At 43.7% G+C, this 22,920-nt stretch overlaps 1 protein-coding gene across 1 annotated transcript; it reads right to left on the minus strand.

The window, feature by feature from the left end:
- Positions 1–136: 136 nt before the first annotated feature.
- Positions 137–19,908, minus strand: LOC149305766 (voltage-gated potassium channel regulatory subunit KCNG4-like). The gene is made up of 3 exons (XM_089540657.1): positions 19,527–19,908; positions 17,073–17,866; positions 137–1,770 (listed from the first exon to the last, which is right to left on the minus strand). Exons 2-3 carry the CDS (start codon positions 17,814–17,816, stop codon positions 988–990), a joined length of 1,527 nt encoding a protein of 508 aa, XP_089396783.1. The 5' UTR covers positions 17,817–17,866; positions 19,527–19,908; the 3' UTR covers positions 137–987.
- Positions 19,909–22,920: the final 3,012 nt, after the last annotated feature.

Here is a 22,920-nt window from a genome sequence, read left to right on the forward strand (position 1 = left end):
TTGATGTTCAAAACTGTACCCGCATTTCCCTTTGTCAAATCATGTATTCACAGGGATGTAGGGAATATTGAAAACCATTAATTGTTCCTGACCAGAAAGGATGTCTTCTCATCTTGGACAAGAAAGGAATAATGGGTAATCATAGTGAAATTTATTTATTTATTTAGCACTTGGAGACTTTTTTTTTTTTTTGCAAAAAAATACATAACGAGTTTCTTGTGCAAAAGCATTGGGTTTGTGCAAAAAGGGGGTATGTTTCGCAGAAAAGTTGCGAATATTTTCGCCGGAACGTTTCACAATATAAGGATCATCCAAAAATGTGCAAAGATCTCTCAAAATCTCATCCGTTGGGGTGACGTCAATATACATGTTTTAGCATGTAGAATAAAATAAAATAAATAAAATGAAGGTTTACATTCTTACTCCTTCAGCACAATCCTCCCAACTGAAATTCCTCCACCTGAGTTTCTACCCACCTTTGCTGGTCCTTTGACCTTAGAGAAGCTTCCTGAGTAGCAATGTCATGCTTGGCTATTTTGTTTTTCAGTGTTATACCTGGGGAAAACAAAGAAACCTTCCATCTGGCCTGTCCATGTCCCACAAACTCCTGCGCAAGTACATGTGGCCAATGGATCATGTTGGCCCACCATTATCTCATCTCCATGTATCTCTCCACCTGAATGCCAGGTTGGGGTAAGGGGCTACCAAGCATCCAACAGTATTGCTGGATCTCACCCTACATCTCCCAGATCATCCCTACTGTCACCAGCATTGATGAAGCATTGTTGGTTTCTTCTCAGCATTATATTTAAGCTGTTGATTTCACCTGTGCAGACATTTCGGGGCTGTTTTATTTTGTTTTGTTTTTGCAGAAGCAGTTGCATTGGATAATGGTGCATTGCAGACCCCAGATTCTCTGTTTTGTGCATTACAGCATCTAGGGTTTTGTTCTGTTTTGATTCCTAATTTTGCAGCAGGAGACGTTTGTTATCCTTTGTAAATGTACTTGATGGGAGAGGCGTTTGGATCGGTAATGAAGCTTTCGCTCTCGTTCAAGGTATCGCTTTCCCCAGACATATTGGCATTTTTCATCCTCATTATCCGGGACTGCAGTCTTTCGTGTTCTTTCCGCAGCTCGGAGTAAGAGTGGGAGAAAGTGTGGAAGATCGAGGTGGCTGGGAAAGACATGATGAGGATCCCACTGAGAATGCTACTCAGGGCCACCATCTGGCCTGGGACACTCCTGGGGACCATGTCTCCATACCCAACCGTCGTCATCGAGATGATGGCCCACCAATAGGAGGCGGGGATGCTGGTGAACTCCAAAACTTTCCCGGATTCGTTTTCCGCAAGGTAGACCAAGGGGGAAAAGAGGGTGACAGCCACGCACAGGAAGAGCAAAAGCAAGCCAAACTCCCGTGCGGATCTGCGGACTGTGAGGCCCAAAGTCTGTAGGCCCAAGGAGTGCCTTGCTAGCCGCATGACATACAGTATCCTCAAGGCACGTAAGACCCGTAGCACCAAGCCCACCTTCTCAAGGTAAGAGTTCCCGCTGGGCCTTTTGTCCTCCTCGGTGGACTCCTCTTCCAGCACGATGAGAGAAGCGTAGTACGGGGAGATGGCCATGAAGTCGATAATGTTCAGGGGCCCTTTGAAGAACTGACACTTGCTTTTGGCTTGGATGAACCGGAGGCAGAACTCCAGGGAGAACCAAGCGACGCAGATGGTCTCGATGATGAAGATGTAATAGCACTTTTGGGAACATTCACCCTGTGTGCAGAAAAGAGAGACGGGAGGGGAGCCAAAAATCAATGAATGTGGTTTACCAACAACCGTGAGAAAACTTCAGGAAAAGTACCTTGGAGGATGAAATGCATGACTTAATTAAACAGCTTTGATTAAATTCAAACTTGTTCTAGCAAAGAGAGGGGGAAATCTGCAGCCACTTTTTAAAAAATAATATTTAATGGGCATTAGCTCATTATTATTCCACATCTGACATTCTGGCACTCCTCGCGAATGGATTTCCATCACTTGAGGTAAAATGCATAACTGAGAATAGCAATAATAATAATATAATCCCCTAAAGGAGTCTATGGCATTATAAAGAAACTAGAACCTGTTTTCTCAAAGGACCTTATATTGACTTGCAGAGAAGTCTTAGCAGGAAATGTGCTTTGCATGCAGAAGGCTTCACACTCCCTTCCCAATCTCTTCAGTTTTTAAATAAAGGGTCATCAAGGAATGAATGAATTTTTATGCTTTTTGAATTTTCTTTAAAAAGAAACATTACACCTTACCAAATTTTCAGACTAACGACATGAAACTGTGTACATGTAATGTAGGCAGTGCATAGGCTATTGTAATTCAAAGGTATAGTTTTAATTTTGCTGGTTTATGTCACGACCGTTGCCATTACATTCAGTGATACATGGGAAGCATGACTTAGGAATAACATTAGTACAAAAAACATGATGAAGGAGTCTGCATGGTGTGGTATGGAAGGAAGTCAATGGGAAGTGTGTGACGCCAATGGGAAGTGTACGACCGGGTGACGCCAACCTTAGTGATGCCACTGCTGCTGTCCCTCCTTCCAAAAATGGTCCACCATCATCCAAGAAGACCACAAACAGGGTCACGAGGCAACCATCTGGTGTTGATGCTGAAGGTTTCTGTTAGACTTTCCTCCTCCCTCTAAACAGAATGTCAGTTCCCAGGGTTCCCCGGGGAAGAGTCCCAAGGCTCCAACTGAATAATAAACACCATCTCATGATTCACCCTCCCACCAGCCACCTGCTACATTTGGATCTTCACATACCACTCTTTGGTGGGAAAAATGCCTGTGCATAAGAAAAAAGAATATATATATATGTATATATAGAGAGAACCCTTCTACTGCATTATTCATTTCCTAGGTTAACAGGTCAACAGCCTCCTGTGTGCTGTGAGACTCATCACTCCCAAAGCAAAGTTGCATCTTGCCAGCAAACTCTTTCAGATTTTCAGTGAACAATTAGTTAATATTCAGGACATCCACAGGAAGAGAAAGGAAGGAAAAAAGCTCTCCAAACTGAAAACTGCTGATTTTTCTCTCTCCCAGCCCATACTTTTGAGCTGGGAAGAGTATATCACTTTCCCCAAGCCCTAATGCTCCAACCCTTTTTGTCTCTCTGTCCATCAGTCTGTCATTTTATCCTTATTTCTTTATTTTATATACAGGTTGAGTCTCCCTTATCTGAAATACATGGGACCAGAAGTGTTTTGGATCTTGGATATTTTTGGATTTTGGAGTGCCTGTATTTGCATATAAGTACATAATGAAATTTCTTGGAGATGGGACTCAAGTCTAAACAGCATAGTTTTTTGTGAGTTTTTCGGTCTTTCTCTGAAGATGCCAGCCACAGATGCTGGTGAAACATCAGGAATAAACTCATCTAGAACAGGGCCACATAGGCCCCCCAAAATCACAAAAAGCTATAGATGCTGGCCATGAAAGCCTTCAACTTCACAGCTAAACACAACATTCATTTATATGTCATATACACCTAATGCACACAACTTGAAGATAATTTTATAGAATGTTGTGAAATAATTTTGTGCATGAAACAACGTTTGGGTACGCTGAGCCATCAGAAAGCAAAAATGTCTCTATCTCAGGCATGCATGAAAAAAGTTTTGTTTTTCAGAATATTTCGGCTTTCAAAATTCATGACATGGGTGACTGAATTTGTACTATCTTTCTCCCCAGTTTGGGATGTAAAGCCGTTTCCCTTAAAATCAGATTCCCTTAAATAACAATGGCTTAAATCCTACTATTTGTTGCAACCTGAGACGACCCATTGTAACCAACAGGGTTTACATCAGTGATCCAGAACTGCATCTTCTTGCATGCAAATTCTTTCAGATTTGCAGCGAACAATTAGTTAATATTCAGGACCGGCAAAAGGAAGGGAGGGGTGGAAATCCCTCTTCATGAACAAATCTACACATTAGGCTTGCAATAGCTGAGTTTATTAGAAAAAGAGACAAACAAGGGCTTCTCACTCAAAATGTATAAGCAGTGAGAGCTGCAATGCAGAAAGGAAGGTGAGGGGAGAATTTGATTGTAATCCATCTACTGCAAAGATGGGCAGCAGGTGGTCTTTCAGATACTGTTGTACTTCAAGGCCTTGGGGATGATGAATGATGGGGCTTGCAGTCCAGCAATATATGAAGGGCTTCATGTTGCCCATCTCTGAGCTTAAGGATTTTAAAATGTGTTATTAAGAGGAACTCTGCAACCAAGAAGAGCTTTGAATTTTCATTCCAAGGCAGATTTTGGAGGGCGGGAGAAGGGAACTGCCTTGAAATAGATAATTGTGCCCTGCTATAGACCTGCAGTCTCTCAAGAGATGAACCAATTCAGGTTTAGTTTCTTTGGAGTGAGACTTATTTTGCCTTTTGGAGAGGTCCTAAATCGGCAAGGTGACTTCAGCCTTCGGGTCAGTACAGTGACATCCAAAATCCATGAAACAGCAATACCTTTGTGCACTAAAATGTATAAAATACCCAATGCAAGCTTTTCAAAGATTAAATCTGAATTCCATCAGCAATGCAAAAAGTGCTTCTTCTGAAATCCCCTTGTGAGGTCACAGACCCCTTTGTTAGGCAGAGAACATTGCACCTCTCAAGACAAGCCTCCATGTTTTTGCATTTGGAATACTTTAGGCCTTTTTTTTTTTTTTTTATAAAACATGCCAAATGTAGTCCCATTTTTTAAAAAACGTTTTACCTTTGTTGGAGGTAGAAACTCCAAATAGTAAAATCCCACTCCATCTTTAGGATCCCCTTTGTGCATTGCTAATGGAATTCAAATTTTATCTCCTGGACTTTGGGATGCTTTATTTCCAATGCCACATAGCCAGAACCAGGAGGCATAGATATCCCTCCAAAAACAACAACAACACAACAGCAACACCTTGAGAAAATTCAAGCCTGTGCCTAACATTGTCATTCTATATTTTTTCCTCCTGTATGATTCTTAAAACCTTTGCCTGATAGAGAAGCCAGTGGAGCTTTGAAAGCTTGCATCGTGTATTATGTGCATTTTGGTTAACTGAATAAAGGTATCACTGTTTTGTGGATATTGGATGTTACTGTACTATAGCTACCCTTGAATATATATCAGCCTTCAGCTGTCTCTCAATCTTTTCTTTCTGGCTGTTCCAATTTGCAAAGTGTTTTTCCCTACACACACCCCTTTGAACTGGAAGGAGTATAAATATTTCACTTTCCCCAAGCCCTAAAAGCTTATCTAGGTTGGGCATCTATCTTTCTGTCCATCTACCCATCTGGCATTCTATTCTTTCTTCTTCATTGCGTATCCCACATTTCTCTCAGGTTTGGGAAACAAAGCTGTTTGCAGCATAATTAAAAGAGCTGCCCCTAAAAACAGAGCGGCTTGGGCTTGAATCCTAATTGTTAGTTGCAACCCCATGAAAATCACAGGGTTTACACCCGCGATTCAATAGGTTTACTCAGTTGGGGCCACCAATCAATTATGCATGCTCACATCCAAATGAAAGCATTTATAGTATTCCAGCCTTGGTGCGAACAATTCAGAAATGCTACATTAATAATAAACCAGGAGTAAAATATTAAAAAGGCTAGCACATCCATTTTATAACCTTTGGCCACAGTGGGCAGTCGTTTGCTAAAAGTGTGCCTGAATGGAAAGGCTTTTGCAAGCCAAGAGGAAGACAACACCGAGGGCAGTTGACCTCTTGCAAAAGAATTTCATAATCTGGGAGCAACCACTAAGAAGACTCATTCCTTATGTCTGCACCAACTGTATGTCTCAAGGTGGTTTGGCCAAGAGAAATGGTTTCTCCTGCAGCTATGAAAACCTGAGGCAAGGCTTATATAGGAGAATATGATCTTTCAGACAATGCAATAGATCTCATGATGGTGAGATTTGCTCCCTGCTGCCTACCACCAAAGATAGCTTTCTATGTTCCTGAGATGCAACAGAGAAGTCTTCCCATCCATTCCCCATAGCACTCTGTCCCACTGAAAGAGACTCGCAGACAGCCACCAACATGCCATCATCACCTCAACTTGGGAAATGTTCCTTTTGTGGGCTACAACTGCCAGAACCCACCAGCCAGCAAAGCCAAAAGTCAAGTGGCTAGGGCATCTTTGCAGCTATTCCACACTGCAGAAATAAACCAGTATTACACCAGTTTGACTGCCGTGGCAACATCCTTATGGAATCCTGGGATTTGTGGTTTGATTTGTAGCCTGTCAATCTGCAAATCCCAGAATTCTGTAAGATAGAGTCATGGAAGTAAAAATGGTGTCACACTTATTTTTTGTGGGTTTTTCGGGCTACGTGGACACAGCCCAAAAACCCCACAAAAAACTATGGATGCCGGCCATGAAAGCTTTTGACTTCACAGTGTCACACTTTATTTCTGTGGTTTGGATGCACCCCTAGAGTTGTAGTACCAATGATAATAATAATAATGAGTTTTTTGTGGGGTTTTCAGGCTATGTGGCCATGTTCTAGAAGAGTTTATTCCTGACGTTTTGTCAGCATCTGCGGCTGGCATCTGCAGAGAATGCTTCACAGATGCTGGCGAAATGTCAGGAATAAACTCTTCCAGAACATGGCCACATAGCCCAAAACCCCCACAAAAACTATGGATGCTGACCATGAAAGCCTTCAACTTCACAATAATAATAATAGTGATTTATATCCCACCTCTCCCAAAGGATCGAGGTGGGTCACAACCAAAATTACATAAATAAAAACAAGCTACATACATAATAATTACATGATCCCCTTATGCCAACCAACTCTTCTCCTAGCCATCAGGACTGAGAGGTGCAAATGGCATTCTCCATCACTCAGAATATTTGTCCATTTCTTTCTGTCTCCATTGGGTACTTTTCCTTGTGTGATGGCTTTTGACTATAACCAATGAAGTTGTGTTGCACACACTTGTACGTTCATAGAGAAATGATACTTCAAAGTTAAAGCCTACTGACTGATCAAGAAAGGTGGATCAAAACGTTTGCCGGTGCTTTACCCATCGGTTGGTCGGGCTAAAATTTGCACTCTAGCCAGTCTTATTTTTAAATAAGTGATGGTGAAAATTTCTTACTTAGAAAAATCACAACTCGGGGACATTCAGCTTCTGAGCCATCAAACTGCACACATATGCATACTGTATACCTGCCGTAGGGACTGCTATATCATGCTTTCTGCATCACTGCCTTTTATTAGAATAATTGAGCCTGGCTCTGTTTAAATCAAGGCAGGACAAGGCGAGCATCTGAGAATGCAAAGCAATAATAAACTACCCCCCAACGGGTCATTTTAGCACTTGAATATATGGCTGTAAGGCAGTGCTGTTTAACCGCAGAAGTTCCGGCGGGTAACCCTGCATTGCTTCTCTTTTTTGAATAATGAATTCAGATGCACTCGGGGAGAACACGAACATTTCTTTATGGATCAGCGGGAAGCTTTAGCTGCACAATGTCATTTAGCAGCAAAGGTTATGCAGCCGCAGGCTCCAACGAATGCACAGCCCTGATCTTAAGGGGCATTAGCCAGCCTGCGAACTTGAGTTAGCGCGCTTAAGGGAAATGGCCTTTCCCATTGTGCAAGAAAATAAAACTGGTTGAGCCATGGACAATTGGGTATGAAGACTGCAGATCAATGGCTTCCATGTCAAGGGGGCACTGAATCCATTTGGGAGAACAGTCTGAACTTTAAAGGTGCTGAAACGTACCCTACCCATGGGTTCAAACCCCAGGATTGATGCATTGAACTGTGAAACAAAGCTAAAGCTATATTCGCTTCCCTACTTGCATGAAACCTACAGCCGCCACAAGTGCATATTATTTCAGTAACATGTAAGAGGCTGTGCATTGTAGTGAGTTAGCATTGGTTGCTCTATTAGCACAGCAGAATGTGGAAAAGTTACTTTTTGGACAACTCCCAGAGTCTCATCCATAGGCCATGCTGCCAAGGGGCATTCCTGGGAGCTGTCATTTTAAAAGCATGTTTTCTCGAACTCAAGATAAGAAAGGCTGGCGCTCTAGTCCTCCCTTATTCCATTAAACTTGATGAGTGCTCTTAGGCTAGCCAAGCTGGTGGCCTTTCATTTATTTCATTTATGGGAGTTATATTCCTCCTTTCTCCCAAAAAGGGATTCAAGGCCTCACTGTCACTGGAATGATGAATGCTGGCAGGTTTTATATTGTATATTCTGTAAACCCATCACCCATCTCTGCCTATTTTAATTAGTTATTTTAATTAGTATTATGTTTAATTGCTGTTTTGTTGGGGAGAGTAGATTGGGAAACTATGTACTGTATTGTATGGAATTTTAATTGCAAGCCGCTTCGGTTGTCCTTGTGCCACAGAAGCAGGCTATAAATGAAGATTATTATTATTATTATTATTATTATTTAATCAAACCCTGAAGGAACTGTCCAAAGTGCCAAACTTTTATTTTCCAGTTCATTTAGGACAGGGGTTCCCAATCCGGGGGTCATGACTCCTTCGGGGGTCAATCGACTCTTTCTCAGGGGTCGCCAGGTTGGGGCTGCCTCCTCTTCCCTCCCCTCTTCCCTGCGGGTGTCGGTGCTGGCACTGGGACTGTGTGGGGATGGGGCCGGCTCCTCCTCCTCTTCCCCGCGGGTGCTAGCTCCGCGTGGGGATGGGGACAGGGACGGGGACACCTCCTCTTCCTCTTCTTCCCCTTTCATGAGAGTGTCAGCGCCGGTGCCAGCGCTGGGACCACACAGGGATGGGGATAGGGCTCCCTCCTCCTCCTCCCCCTTCCTTGCGGGTGCCGGCACCAGCACCAGGACCGCGTGGGGATGGGGACAGGGATGGAGACGCCTCCTCCTCCTCTTCCTCTTTCCTGCAGGTGCCGGCTCCAACGCCGGGACCACACGGGGATGGGGCCAGGGCCACCACCTCCTCCTCTTCCCTGCAAGTGCCGATGCCAGCACCGCCACCACACAGGGACAGGGACACCTCCTCCTCTGAGCAGGCCTGCCCATCATGGAGGAGGAGGGGTGAGGCAGAGGAGGCAGAGGGGCTTCCAGCAGCCTTTGCAGCCAGATGTCCTGCCCCTTCTTCCAGCCGGCAGCCTCCCTAATTGGTTGGGAAGTTGGGAAGGGGCAAAGGAAGCAAAGGCCTCTGGAACTTGTTAGGTGGCCAGAAGTCCCGCCCTTTCCTGGCCTCCCAACCAATCAGGGGGCTGCCGGGCAGGACTTCCAGCCACAAGGGGGTTGCGGCCTAACAAAGGTTGGGAACTGCTGATTTAGGACCTTGGATAACTCCTTTAACTTCTGGAACAACACATGGGCTGTTTTCACACTGCAGAAATAAAGCAGTTTGACACCACTTTAACTTCCATGGCCCAATGCTATGGAATTCTAGGCTTTGTAGTTTTGTGAATTAGTTAGCCTTCTTTGTCAGACAGCACTGATGTCCCGCCAAACTACAAATCCCAGAATTTCACAGCATTGAGCCATGGAAGTTAAAGTGGTGCTTTATTTCGACACTGTGGCAGCAGGCAACCCCAGTGTATAGTCAATGGAAATCATTAGCCACCACTGCATTTTTCTCAGCCTAGTCACTCACATCTCAGGACTGTCTTAAGAGTAAAAGGGGGACCTCTGAAGATGCCAGCCACAGATGCTGGCGAAACGTCAAGAACAAACTCTTCTAGATCATGGCCACATAGCCCAAAAAACCCACAAAAAAACAAAAGGGGGTGATTTATATGCACTGAGTGACCCTGAGATCCTTAGAAGTGTGACCTAAATCTTGTAGTCTTGTAAGGCAGGACTGTAGTCCAACAGAATCAAAACCCTGAAAAGTGTCTCATGAGCCGTCTAGTGGTGCCCTCTGCAATGCAGTAATACACAACGAAAGCACTCCTGAGAGATGACTCTCTAACTTCTCTTTCAAGACTTCTAAAGTGGGAGAGTTGCCACCAAGAAGAGCACCTGCTGCACATATGCAAAAGGTTCTGGGAGATGTTATTTTAAAAAAGAAACTTTTCCAAACTCTGCCCTTGACATCAATGCTGGGACCATCCTCTGGTCCCAATAACTGCCCTCCCAATTAAATAATTGTTCTCAGATGCATTAAATTGGACTAATTTCTGCCCCGGACTCATTGACAGACGCATACAATCCTGACATTACCCACATCCTCAGACTGCAATGAATGCATTGGAACTGTTAGGGTTAGGGTTAAAGTGTCAGGCCTGGAGGAAGGGGATTATCTTGATGCTCTGACCTGATTAGAGGTTTAGGGTAAGGGTTGAGGTTATGAACAGCTTGTCTGGGACAGTTCAATATGCCATGCTGAAACAGCCATGCTGAACTGGGCACATCGAGGCGTCCTAAACACCCTCTCCCAACCTGTATAAATATAAACTTGTCTCCACTTTGTTTCTAAAACTCAGGATACCATTCCTGACTCTCTCTTGCCCATCCACCCAGCCTGATCTGCTAAGTCATTTGGGGGAGAATTTTGCAAGTTTTGTAACAGCAACATGGACAGTGTGATCCCAGATTCTGGCTGGTGGAGATTTCGGATGGATGCCTGCCAATATGTTTTGAAACAGTGATTACAAGAGCAGGATTGGATGGGATGGTTCAGCCATCTGTAACCACAAAGGCTTGGTCAATTCTGCAGCGATGCAATGGAGGGGCAAAGTAAAGTCCCCATCTGTTTTATTGGCTTCCCCTTATGTGCCTTGAATGGCAGCATGCTCTTCTGAAGATGCGAGAGGATATCACTGTTTTGTCTACATACCGTTCGGAGGTTTTACCTGTTCATCTCTGAACAGTACATTTTTGTTACAAACCAGAAAGGGAGACCCATTTTTTTCTGGTTAGATCACAACTCTATTGCCTTATTCCAGCATTGCAGGTGGTTGCCTTTGTCCAAAATGCTGAAATGCTCCAAAATCCAGAACTTTTTCTATTGGTTGTTGAGATAGCAGCACCTTTGCTTTCTGGTGGTTCAGTGTCCACAAACTTTCATGCACACAATTATTTTTAAACATGTTGTAAAAAAAATTACCTTCGGGCTATGTGTATAAGGTGTATATGAAACATACATGAATTTTGCGTTTAGATTTGGGCCCCATCTGCAAATTATCTCATTGTGTGTGTCTGTGTGTGTGCATGTGTATGTTTGTGTATGTACACACACACATATCCAAAATCCAAAATATCTCTGGTCCCAAGCATTCTGGATAAAGGAGACTCAGTCTGTATGGCCTGTATATGATTAAGATCATGCAGAGAAAGACTGGGTTCTCTTCACACTACACACCAATAGTTGTAGTGCAGCTATCTGATAGTTGTATATCCTTTGAAATCCTGGAATTTGTCATTTCCTGAGGCATTTGGAATTCACAGCCAGAGAAGTCTAGTGCTTCACCAAACTCTAAATCCCACCTTTCCTTAGGATGCAGCTGTGGCAGTTAAAGTGGAATCAAAGTGGCATTATTTTGCAGTGTGGCCTTAGACTCTCATTAAAGTCCAGATGTCTGGTGGTATTGTTCTAAGCCTCCTTGACATCTCACCAGGTAAAGGTGTGCACCCAGGAAGAAAGAAGGATACCCAGATTAACTGAAATTTAACAACAATAACAGCACTTCAAGAATTAAGGAGAACTGGTGATAATGCAAAACTAAAGAGCTGGTTTTGATGACATGATTTGGCTTTGATTTTATTTTCCCCTTCTTCTCCCCTTCCTAATTTTGAAATATCCCATACATTTGAGGATATCAGTCCAGAAATATCTGTGTGTGGGTGGAAATGCTCAGAGAGAGGGTAAAGCTCTTGGATTAAAAGCAAAGCTGTCCCGCTCCACAAATTAATGCACAGCACTGCACCAACCCCTGGCTATTGCCCTTTTCCCTTTCAGAAAATGATGGTTTTTTCCTCTGTTATAGATGTGAAAGAAAGCTGGTTAAAAATGATCTGCTCCATTGTAAACCCACTCACCCTTCATCTCCTGCTATATAAACACAAAACTGCAGCAAGCATCAGAGCCAACACAAGCATGCTTGCCTCTCAAAGGAGCCGTACTAGTAAACAGGTCTTTTCTAAAGCCAGTGGTTCTTCCCCACTGAAGACCAAACCATCCCCACATAAAAATTCATCAGTGATACCTTTATTGCCCAACCGAAATGCACAACATACTCGTTGAAAGTTTTTGCATCTCCAATTATTTCCCCCCCTCCTGTTTGGTTTGTAACATCTTGCCTCGTGAAGAAGTCTATGTTCAACAGGGGATCTTGCTGTTATGCTACTACATAGGGGAGCCAGCAAAGTGAATGATGCACATTGGGACCAATGCATAATTGGGGAGGATGGACATCAGGGCACTTGATGGGGAATGCTGGTGCACATCGATAGACCCCATTGTGCATCAGGACACTCTTGCTGCTGTCCCGTTATGCATTTTCGCAGTTCTCTTGCAGGGTTCCTTAGACTGTCTGCTACATATCAAGTATGCATAAAGTTATGTAAGACAGACCATGATAGAAAATTCTAGCCCAAATCTCTGACCAGTCAGTGATTCAGAAGGGGCTAAATCCATACATGTGCAGCTGCCAAAACCTGACTCAGCTAACTCTTGTAGTTTCAATGAGTCAGCGCAGTGTCCTAGGTCCCTACTGTCTACACAGAATGGCAGAAGCTTTCTAAGATATCACCTCGTCTGATCTGGAGATGACAGGACTCACAGGTGGCTTATAGACTGCATTAGAAGGCATCACCATCATTCCCTCCTTGCTCAATCCATAAACCACAATTTTCTCAGGGATTAAACCCAAGATCATTGGCATGCACCTAAGAGAAAAAGAACCAGCATAGTGTAGGGGTTTGAGCATTGGACTACAGCTCTGGAGATCAGCGTTCAGTTCTTTGCTCAGCCATGGCAACCCTCTATGTGACCTTTGGTGAGTCACAATCTCTCAGCATCAGAAAACCTCACGATAAGGTTGCCTTAAATTGGAAACTACGTGAAGGCACACAACAACAACAACAACTGAATACTGAATAGGTGACCTTTGGGCTTCTGGATGTTGGTGGTGCTGCAACTACCATTAGGCCCAGGAAAACCTGATCCATGGTGAGGTCCAACAGAATTACTTTCAGCAGCACCTCAACTCTTGCAAGTACCTCATCCTTGGTCTATAGGACTGACTGGTGCCCTTTCCCTGCATTATCTAAAGCTGACATGGATTGAACCCACAGCCTTTGACATACAAAGCAAACACTTAACCACAGAGCCAAGGCCACTCCTTAATGAATGTAGGAGTTCAGTGAGAGTTACTCTGAGCTTGGAAAACTTACTCAAGTAGACCATAACTCTCAAACTCTTCCTAGCCATCATGCTCACTACTTTAAGTAAAGATGCATAATTCTATTTTAATTTTCACTTTTTGTGTGTTTTTAATCGTCTTGTTCTTTTTAATTGTAAGCTATTTCGGGTCTCATTTTGGGGACAAAGTAGGTTACCAAAAAATACAAAAACAACATATATATTTTAATCTAAAAGTACAGTCTCCCCAATCTCAACAATTTCTCACTGGGATTATTATAATGCACTCTAGGCTACATCTGCACTGCAGAAATAATGCAATTGGATGCTAGTAAGATAGGCCTGTTACAGACTGCCAAAATAAAGCTGTTTCGGGTCTCTTTGGAGGTATGCTATTTAAATGATGCATGGGTCCTAAGAGTCCGGAAGTCGCGCCAAAGCCACACTCCATTCCTAAGCACCGGAGTGCAGCTTTGGTGCATCTTCCGGATTCTTAGGACGCATGCATCATTTAAATAGCATACCTCCAAAGATACCCGAAGCAGCTTTATTTTGGCAGTCTGTAACAGGCCATAGTGTGGTGCCTTATGAAACTGCCCAAGTGTTGCTATCATCAAAAGTACAATAGAATCATAGAATCGTAGAGTTGGAAGAGACCCCAAGGGCCATCCAGTCCAACCCCAGTCTGCCATGCAGGAACTCCCAATCAAAGTATCCCCAACAGATGGCCATCCACCTGTTTAAAGACCTCCAAGGAAGGAGACTCCACCACTCTTCAAGGGAGTATGCTCCACTGTCGAACAGCTCTTACTATCAGGAAGTTCCTCCTAATGTTGAGGTGGAATCGCTTTTCCTGTAGCTTGCATCCATTGTTCTGGGTCCTGTTCTCTTGAGCAGCAGAAAACAAGCTTGCTCCCTCCTCAATATGACATCACTTCAAATAACATCCAAAGCCACAAAATCCCCTGGAAACATTTAAAAATAACTTTTCAGGCTCTTGGACTAGCATCAGCTCTTTCTCTCTGGGAATGATTTCCTAGTCTGAGAAGAAAATGAGCCCACTTACAATCTGAGCATACTTCCCCAAGACCATCCTCTCCATAATTGCAGTCATAACCAATCAGGGACCTTGGAAAATCACCCTCATAACCATCAATAGAATATGCTCTTCCCAGACAGATGTTCACCTGGTGGAAGCTGCCATCAGATGTTATGACAAACCCATGTAGATTAGGGTGGAGTTTGATGTCACAATGTTACACTCCCATGCACATTCATTGCACACCTTGGCTAATGGGATTATCCAATTGGGATTAAAATGGAATTAAACCAATTCATGGAGGATAAGAATATTGACGTCTACTTGTCATCATGATGGCTACATATGGCATAAAGCCTCTTGTTAGTTCTAACTAGAGTAGATCCCATGAATCAAATGGATCTAACTATATGTTGACCTACCATTCAGGAGTTGTTTCAATGGATCTACTCCAGCTAGGACTAACCAAAAGGGTTCTAGACATCATATCCATAGACACCACATGCTGAGTAACAAAAGCCAGAGGGTGCTACTGCAAGCATGTTTTACTTGTGGGCTTCTCATTGAGGCCATGTGGGAACAATGCTGGATTGGACAGACTTTTGGTCTGCTCCAGTGTAGATCGTCTTGCTTGAGATCCTAATAGATCTTCATGCACAATTCTATGTCGTCCTATGGCCCAGAAACTGTCAGTTCCCAAGAGTTCATATTCCTATTTGTTTGGTGGTAATGGTGGTGATATCTTGGTGTGTTTTTTCTTCTCAGTTTGGGATTCAAGAAGGCTTGCAACAGATGAAAAAAACCAAATAGTCTCAAAATACAAATCTGAAAAGATGATTAAATTCTCCCCCAAAATTAAAATGACACCATTTTTAAAAAGACCAGCATAACAAAAATAACAGATAGAAAGTCCAGCACATTGTTTAGGTGGGATGGGTTTTATAAGCTCAATCCTCAAAGTCCTGTTGAAATGGAGAAGTCTTCACCTATCTGTGGAATGAGAGTAAAGGGTGCCAGTCTAACCTCTCTTGGGGAAGGAGTTTCAAAGCCTGGGGGCAGCCACCAAGAAAGTCTACTCCCAGTTGGAAATGGAGGGAGAGAGTGGGTATCAAACCATAGAGAAGCAGCCGTTCTCGGCTCGGCTGGGGAAGGGGAGAAGAAATGAAGGTGCACTCTCAAATGGAGTGCAACCACTTCTTCCTTCCTCTGGGGGTAGCCAGGTCTTCATGGTCTGAATTAGCTCCCCACCATCACCTCCCTTTCCTTCTGATAAGAAGGATCAACAACATCAGCCCCTCTTGGGAGCTGACAGCTGTTGGTCAGTGGATGTTTTTTTTTTTTTGATCAAGCTCAAGGGCAAGAGAATAACCCTCTCTGCCCCATCCAGAAAGGGATTTGCACTTTTGTAAGCTGCACTTAGGTGCACGTAATTCACTAAGAGGATGCCCGCCCTTGTGTTCTCATGTACAGAGCTGAATGTATGTGATGCATTCAAGTGTTGTTGTTTTTTTTTAAACCAACCATAAATAGATGAACAAACAAAGGGAAATATATGTGTGAACTAGGCCAGTTGAGAATTCTGGGAACTGAAGTCAAAACCTCTGGAAGACTTAAGGTTGGGAACTATTGAACTAGGCCAAAGGCATGTGTGCATTGTTTGCTGTGCAGAACAGTGTGGAAGTGTCATGCCCAGCCTGGAGGACGGCTTGGAGGACTCAGAGGATGAGCTAGAGCCCCTGGGACCTGAACCTGTAATGGAGGAGCCAGAGCCCCTGGGGCTTGAACCTGTAATGGAGGAGCCAGAGGCTGGCCCTAGTTCTGATGGAGCAGAGCCTATGGCCCCTCCAGAGGTTCAGCAGTCAAGTTTGCCTGGTGCCGAGGCTGTGGACATGGAGTGGGATCTGGGCAGTGTGCCTACCTTCAATGAGCGTCGAGCAGAAAGAGAGGGCCTTCGAAGATCTCGGAGGCTTTATCAGAAGCGTCTTCGTAACCAGACACAGCTGAAGGTCGGCTCCTTGCCTTCTTAAGCACCTGGAGCATGTGTGGTTCTTTGCCAGTGGATATCTGACTCTTTTAGAGGAAAGACTCTGTCTCTGGCTCCTTGGCTTCTTGTCTTGACTACCCGGAAACCTTGACCTTGGACTGCTTTATCGACCTGCCTATCTGTTGCCCTGAACCTCGGACCGTCTGACAATTCTCTTGGTAATCCCTTTTGGTAGAACTACTGTGAATCTCCAGGACTGTGTAGCTTACACTGACTTTGCTGTGCTGGGAGGGGCTTTGTTTGTTTGAGAACTAGCTGCCTTATCAGCCCTTTGGCTGCTTTCCCAGACAGGAAGTGATGTGCAGCTGTCATAACAATGAGGATGATACTGGCCTAGTGCACACATCTTTCTTTCTGCAGGTGTTTTGGACTTCAACTGCCAGGAGCCCCAGTTAGCTTGGCCAACAGTCAGGAATTCTGGGAACTGAAGTCCAAAATATCTGAAGGACCAAAGATTGGGAACTACTTAACTCGGCCAAAGACATGTGTGCAGCGTTTGCTGTAGACGAGAACATTGTGGCAGTGATGTGTGGTGTGATGTGTGGCATTCGTAGTACTGATGATGACAATGACAATGATAATGATAATGTTGATAAAGTTGATGATAATATTAGCAGTAGTAAGGACTTACTTACCCTGTCTTCTTCTTCTCTTAAGTCTGGCATGGTGCTGACACAAAGGCTTATCGCTGTGGTTGCCACAAAGAGGATGGACAGGCAAGCAAAGATCTTACCCGGGAGGCCCGACCGTGGGTTTTCCACCATGTCTCTCAGTTTGGTCATAAACTGACCAGCTTTGGTCTCTTCCTCTAGGATGCAAGACATTACCTTGTTTATCTCCATCTCTTCCTCTCTGCGCATCTCCGCCAGTTCATCAGCCTTCTGAAAGAGCTTTCGGAAACAACAACTCTCCAAGCTGGACTCCTCAATCCCCCAGTACCTCAGCTCATCCCGGAAGGACAAGGCACACATGTCACGAAGGAGCATCAGTTTTCCTGCTGCAAAGAAGCTAACGATCATCCCAAAAGCACTGGGGCTGCGGTCAAAGAAGAATTCGTGGGTGTCTTCATCATAGTCATCGCACAGTTGGATGATCTCCTCATAGCTGCTGCAGAACCTGAGCTTGCTCAGCCTGGATGATGGAAATTCATCCAACGTGCTCCAAGGCAACAGATACTTAATCCCACCAACATTGACCACAATCTCTCTCTTCAAGTCGACTGTTTGGAGCTGATCAGGGCAGTAAATCCTCTGGGCCCTTTGGTAATGGAGCCCTTTGGCAGAAGGTGTCTCAACCACCGAGATGGGAATCAGATGGTTCAAGGAATTGCAGGAAGCATAGCTGTAGTCATGGTCACTGCCTCCGGAGAGAATAGGCATTTCTGAGGGTTGTCACCAGGCCTCCCAGAGCAGCATCAGAGCAAAGTTAGCTGGGGGGGCAGGAACGGGGGAGAAAAACCCATACATAATGAGACAGAAGCCTGAGCCTCCATGTGTCCATCCTAACAAATATTTTACCATCCCTATTTAACATCCCTTTGTTTGTAGTGTTCCTCAGATGCTTCCGCAGGCACGCTATTAAAAGAAATAACCAGCCTCTTGTTTCAAAGCTCGTTGCAGGGGGAACCAGGTTTATAGCCTTTAAAACTACTTATATATTGGAGTTGTTGCTCTGTGACACCCACGAAGAAGCCACTCCTTTAGTGAGAGCAGAAGAATTAAAGTTTTTAAAGCTCTGCTGGATCACACCAAAGATCAGTCTGTCCTAATATCCTGCTTCCATAAGAGGTCAGCCAAAGGCCTCCAGAAGTTCATGAGCAGGTGATGGTCTTCCTCATCTGATTATCCCTATCATCTAGTATCCAGAAGTGGACTCCATCTGTGCATGCAAGTTACATATCTAAAAAACCCACTCATGGACTGAGCAACCCTATGCATCCTGACTTAGAAGCATGTCCCATTGAGTTCAATGGGATCTTCCCCCAATGATCAGTCATAGGATTGCAACCCTCACCATCCTGAATATACCTAATCCTTTTAAATAAAATTATCTAGGGTACTTCCCCTCCCAATCACTGCTACATCCAGTGATCACAAATTCAATACTTTAATTCTGTTTGTCTGCGGAGCATTTACTTTTGCCTGTCTTGAATCTGCGACAAATCAATGTTTTTGCTTTGTTGGGAGACAGCATTCCAGTAATAAAGTGCCTCATTCCTATGAGATTCTTGAGGATTAATTAATGCCGGAGTAGTTTGTCTCTCTTATGAGAAGCTGGTCCTTAGATCGCCTGCCCTTAGTTAGATGATGCTTATACTTTTATTGTGAGGATGATGAGATGGTGATGAAGGTGGTGGCGGTGGTAAGGAGAAGGAGAAGGATGCTATTTTTAAATCAACAAAATGTACATAAATAAACAGCAATATCATATCAAGGAATTCGTCAATCAAGACCAAATTATGAGGTTGATGAGAGACTGGCAGGATGGTCTTGGGCGTTCTTCAATAAATTCCATGTTCACCCCAAATTCCACATGAATTCCACATTCAGCCCAAAAAAGGTGGGAAGGGGGAGAGGAACGAAAGGAGATGGAAGTTTAAAAGTTGCTGAGATGCTATTAATTTTAAGAATAATAAGAAACGGTGGAGAAAATTAGAAGCAAGCATATACTCCCTGTCCTCCCATTCATTTGGCATTCACCGCCACCAAAGCAACAGCAGCATTGTAGAGTTTTCTAAGGGTTTACATTCTTCCCCATCTATTATATTTCAACAACCCTGTAAGGCATATCACTATTATTTGCAAATGCTGCACAGCAGGTTGCTTAAGCTGGGAGATCACGATGATTTTCCAAGCCTTAATGCTGCCTGGACTGCACTTTGCAACATTAAAATCTTATGACAGATCGTGAAAAGAAAATCTTATGACAGAACGACACCTACATTCTGTTTCCCCTGTGACTGTCTGAACCTCTTTTTAGGGTTTGGGAGGGGAACAATCTTCCTTTGAAAAAGTGCTTCCCCATTGCCTAGTGCCTCTCTTGCAGCCTGCCGCCCAAATCCCAAATGAAACTTTTGCAAAGTTACTTACCGCACTAAACAGAGGCTGTGTCCAGGTGTGTGGTCTCTCCGGCAAGTGCAGAGCGCATGGTGAGAAATGATGGATATCTGGACAGGGTCTCCGGGAAGCAGCGGTGGGCATTTGTCTGACCGATTCCATGGAAATCATCACTAGCTCTCCAAAGGCATCTGCTGCCCATCCTTTCCCCTTTGCCTCTCCAGCCTTTTTGTGCTTGCTCTGCCCCCCAGCAGAGCCTTTCAAAGACCTGGGAGGCAACTAATAAGAGAGGAAGGAAATATCCTTTCTTCTTCTTGTTCTTCCCTGTCTCACTGCTTTGGTTCCCTTGAGAGCTGCCAGTGTGGTCCTGACAGAAGGAGAGGAGGAGAGGGAAGGGAGGAAGGGCTCAGCAATAATCCTTTCTCCGTTTTTCTCTTTCCAGCATCCTCCAGGCTTGATCCTTTAGAGCAAACTGCAGGGAGCATACCCGCAATTCAACAGCAGCCTGGTGCGAGGGGGGAGACCCATGTTCCTCCCAGGACATGATGCCAGAGAAGGTGGCTGATGCATGATGCATATTCCTCCTTAGCTCCTTTAACACCTCAGACAATAACATCCAGAATCCACAAAACAGTGACACCTTTATTGGACCAACCCAAATGCACAATATTGTTCACGATCTCACTGTGCTTTCGAGGCATCGAGCGGAGGTGGATTTCTGTTTTTCATTTTCCTTTCCCCCTAGCAATAGCTTTCTTTAAAGCGCTGAGTTCTGGAAGTTAGAGACAAGGGCCACAATCCTCCCCAAAGTTTACACAGTGTAAATCTCTGCATGTGGAGCTACGCAGCCATTCTGCCGCACACACATACCCTGACCTGCAATGGCTGTGCAAACAGAGCCATGCCACCAAAGGTGCAACCGGCGGCACAAACCGTGCATGGACCTTGTGGCACAATGTGCAACTATACGCAATGCACCAATAGCATTACCTGTGAAATTCAACCCTGTGCAAACTTCAACTGAATGCAGCAGTTCTGCAATAGACAAAACAGTCTAACTACTTCTGCAAAGGTACTTAATGCATGCATAAGGTATCAATAGGATTCCAGCCACAATGTGTGGTAAATTGTGGCGATCTGCGAGGGATTTCTGCAGGGAGAGATGGACCAAGGGTATCATTTGGCTTCTTGAAATATTTCTTTTCTTTTTATGGTGGCATCTCAACACTGGGGGCTTCAAAACAAACATTTAAATCCTGTTGAATAGCCCCAGCAAGAGTAGACCTATTAAATAAATGGCTGGAGCAGGGCTAAGGTAGAAAGTGAAGTTAATCTATTTATGACTCCATACAATAATGACACATCAACGCAACCAGAAAATAAAAGGGGAAAACAAACACAAAGGAAAAGATAAAAACAGCACCGCACTCAATGAACAATTAAATAAACGGTTAAAGGTGCAGGGTCAACACTAATGGAAACTTCATGGGTCTATTCTAGTTGCAGTTTCTAATGTAATTCAGGATCATGTCTCCAACCAAGATGTTGGGTAGAGGGCCTTGTTTCTCCTCATTATCTCTTTCTTTTCATAAGATTTCAGTGAAATGATGCAGTTTTGAAGGTTTAACATTGCTTTGTCTAATCACACTTGATGGACTGCTTCCATGGTTGCACAGTCACATTTCAGACTCACTAGATCCAACTTCTTCCCACAGGACTAGAGACCCACTTTCTCCTTTCATTCACCCTTATACCCTAAAAGCTTTGCTCTGGTGAGCTGGGTCACTTAGTGCTGTCATGCAACAACACACAACTAAAGCTCTCCTAAAACACATATATCTGACTTCTACTTCAAGTCCTCTAAAGAAGAGGAGACAGCCACCTTCGGATGCAAACTCTTCCACAGTCCGAAAAGCTCTTAGAGTAAATATGGTTCTTTCAGATGTTTCAGGGGAATCTTGTTTCTTGCAATTTGAATCCATTGGTTTGTGCTTTCATCTCTGGAGCAGCAGAAAACAAGCTCACTCCACTGTCTATCTTTAGGTATTTAAAAATGGTTATCACATCACCTATCAGATTTCTCTTCTCCAGCTAAACATACCCAAACTTTCCTCACAAGTTTGGCTTTCCAAACTTTTCAACATCTTGGTCACTCTTCTCTGGACATATTCCAGCTTGGTCTGTATCTGTTGTCCAAAAATACACCTAATATTCCAGGTGAAGCCTGACCGAAGCAGAAATTGATAACTAGTAGCTGTTAGCTATTAGATAACCCTAACCCTAATCCTAATCTGCTTTAGGAGTGGAAGAGAATCCATTTTACATTCCTGAATGAACTTGGAGAAGAAGGCAAACTTGACCATTGTTAGTGGCTTTCATGTCGGTGAGGAAGTGATGATCCATTTTAGGTTTTATGCTGAACCAAAATAGATACAGGACCTTGGACAGTAATAATAATAATAATAATAATAATAATAATAATATATTTATTTATATCCATTCCTCTGTTCAACCAGGGGCGGCTTACAACATTAAAATATACATTCCATAACATACCCAATCCCACCCCCCTTAAAGTACAATTAAACAAATTACAATTAAAACATCCTTAAAATAATCACAACAAATAAACTATACACAGTAGCTGTAGCAAAATCGGGGTCAACAAATTAAGTTTCCTTTTTAGTGGCCTTTAAGAGTTCCTACTAAAACCTGGGGTAAATTCATTTCCCCACTAATGCAGATAGTTTGCGACTTTCAGCACGGGTTAATGTCGCATTAATGCTCAATGTGCCCAACATCGTCTGAAAATAGGATTTGCAGGATTTTCCTGGATCTAAACCCTATTTCTGCACAGGATTTGGATGCTTCCCTCCCGTGTGATAAACTCCATAGATACTGTATAGGACCTTGAATAGGACTTTTAAAAGTTCCTACTAAAACCTGGGGCAAATTCATTTCCCCACTAATGCAAACAGTTTAGCGGTGAGCTGGCAGCTCCCTCACACCTGCCTTCTCAAACGCTAACCATTGCACAACACTGTCTTGCAAAATAGCTGGAGCGTAAGTTATATTTCACATTGGCGTTTGCTCAATTTGGTGGTGTGATAGCTGTGAAAAATGTAATTTTCTTTGAAATAGGAAGCCTCCTGGAAGGGAGGCAGCACAATTTAAAAACTGATTCTTCTATGGGGATTTGCATTGATTTGGTCAATACCATTGCATGGGTTCATTTTAAAGCATTATTGTCAAACACAGAGCATACACAAAGGCACACACACACACACACACACACAGTCACACTGATGGACTGCCATAATCGCCAGCTACTGTAGACTTGTAAATGCTTTAACACAGATACATACGTAATTGCTTCCTCTGGTATCCATTACAAGGAGAGGCGTTTCAGGCATCTATTGTCAGAGCA

The sequence above is a fragment of the Sceloporus occidentalis genome, unplaced genomic scaffold, assembly GCF_023333645.1.
Source record: "Sceloporus occidentalis isolate IW3139 unplaced genomic scaffold, rSceOcc1.0.p SCAF_10, whole genome shotgun sequence".
Classification (NCBI taxonomy): Eukaryota; Metazoa; Chordata; class Lepidosauria; order Squamata; family Phrynosomatidae; genus Sceloporus; species Sceloporus occidentalis.

What these genes read in the sequence shown, in the direction of transcription:
- LOC149305766 (XM_089540657.1), bottom strand. Translation starts at nt 17,816, where the DNA reads ATGCCTATTCTCTCCGGAGGCAGTGACCATGACTACAGCTATGCTTCC. An exon ending in TAAGAGAAGAAGAAGACAGG is followed by an intron (nt 1,771 to 17,072) that starts GTAAGTAAGTCC and finishes TTCTGCACACAG; the next exon opens with GGTGAATGTTCCCAAAAGTG.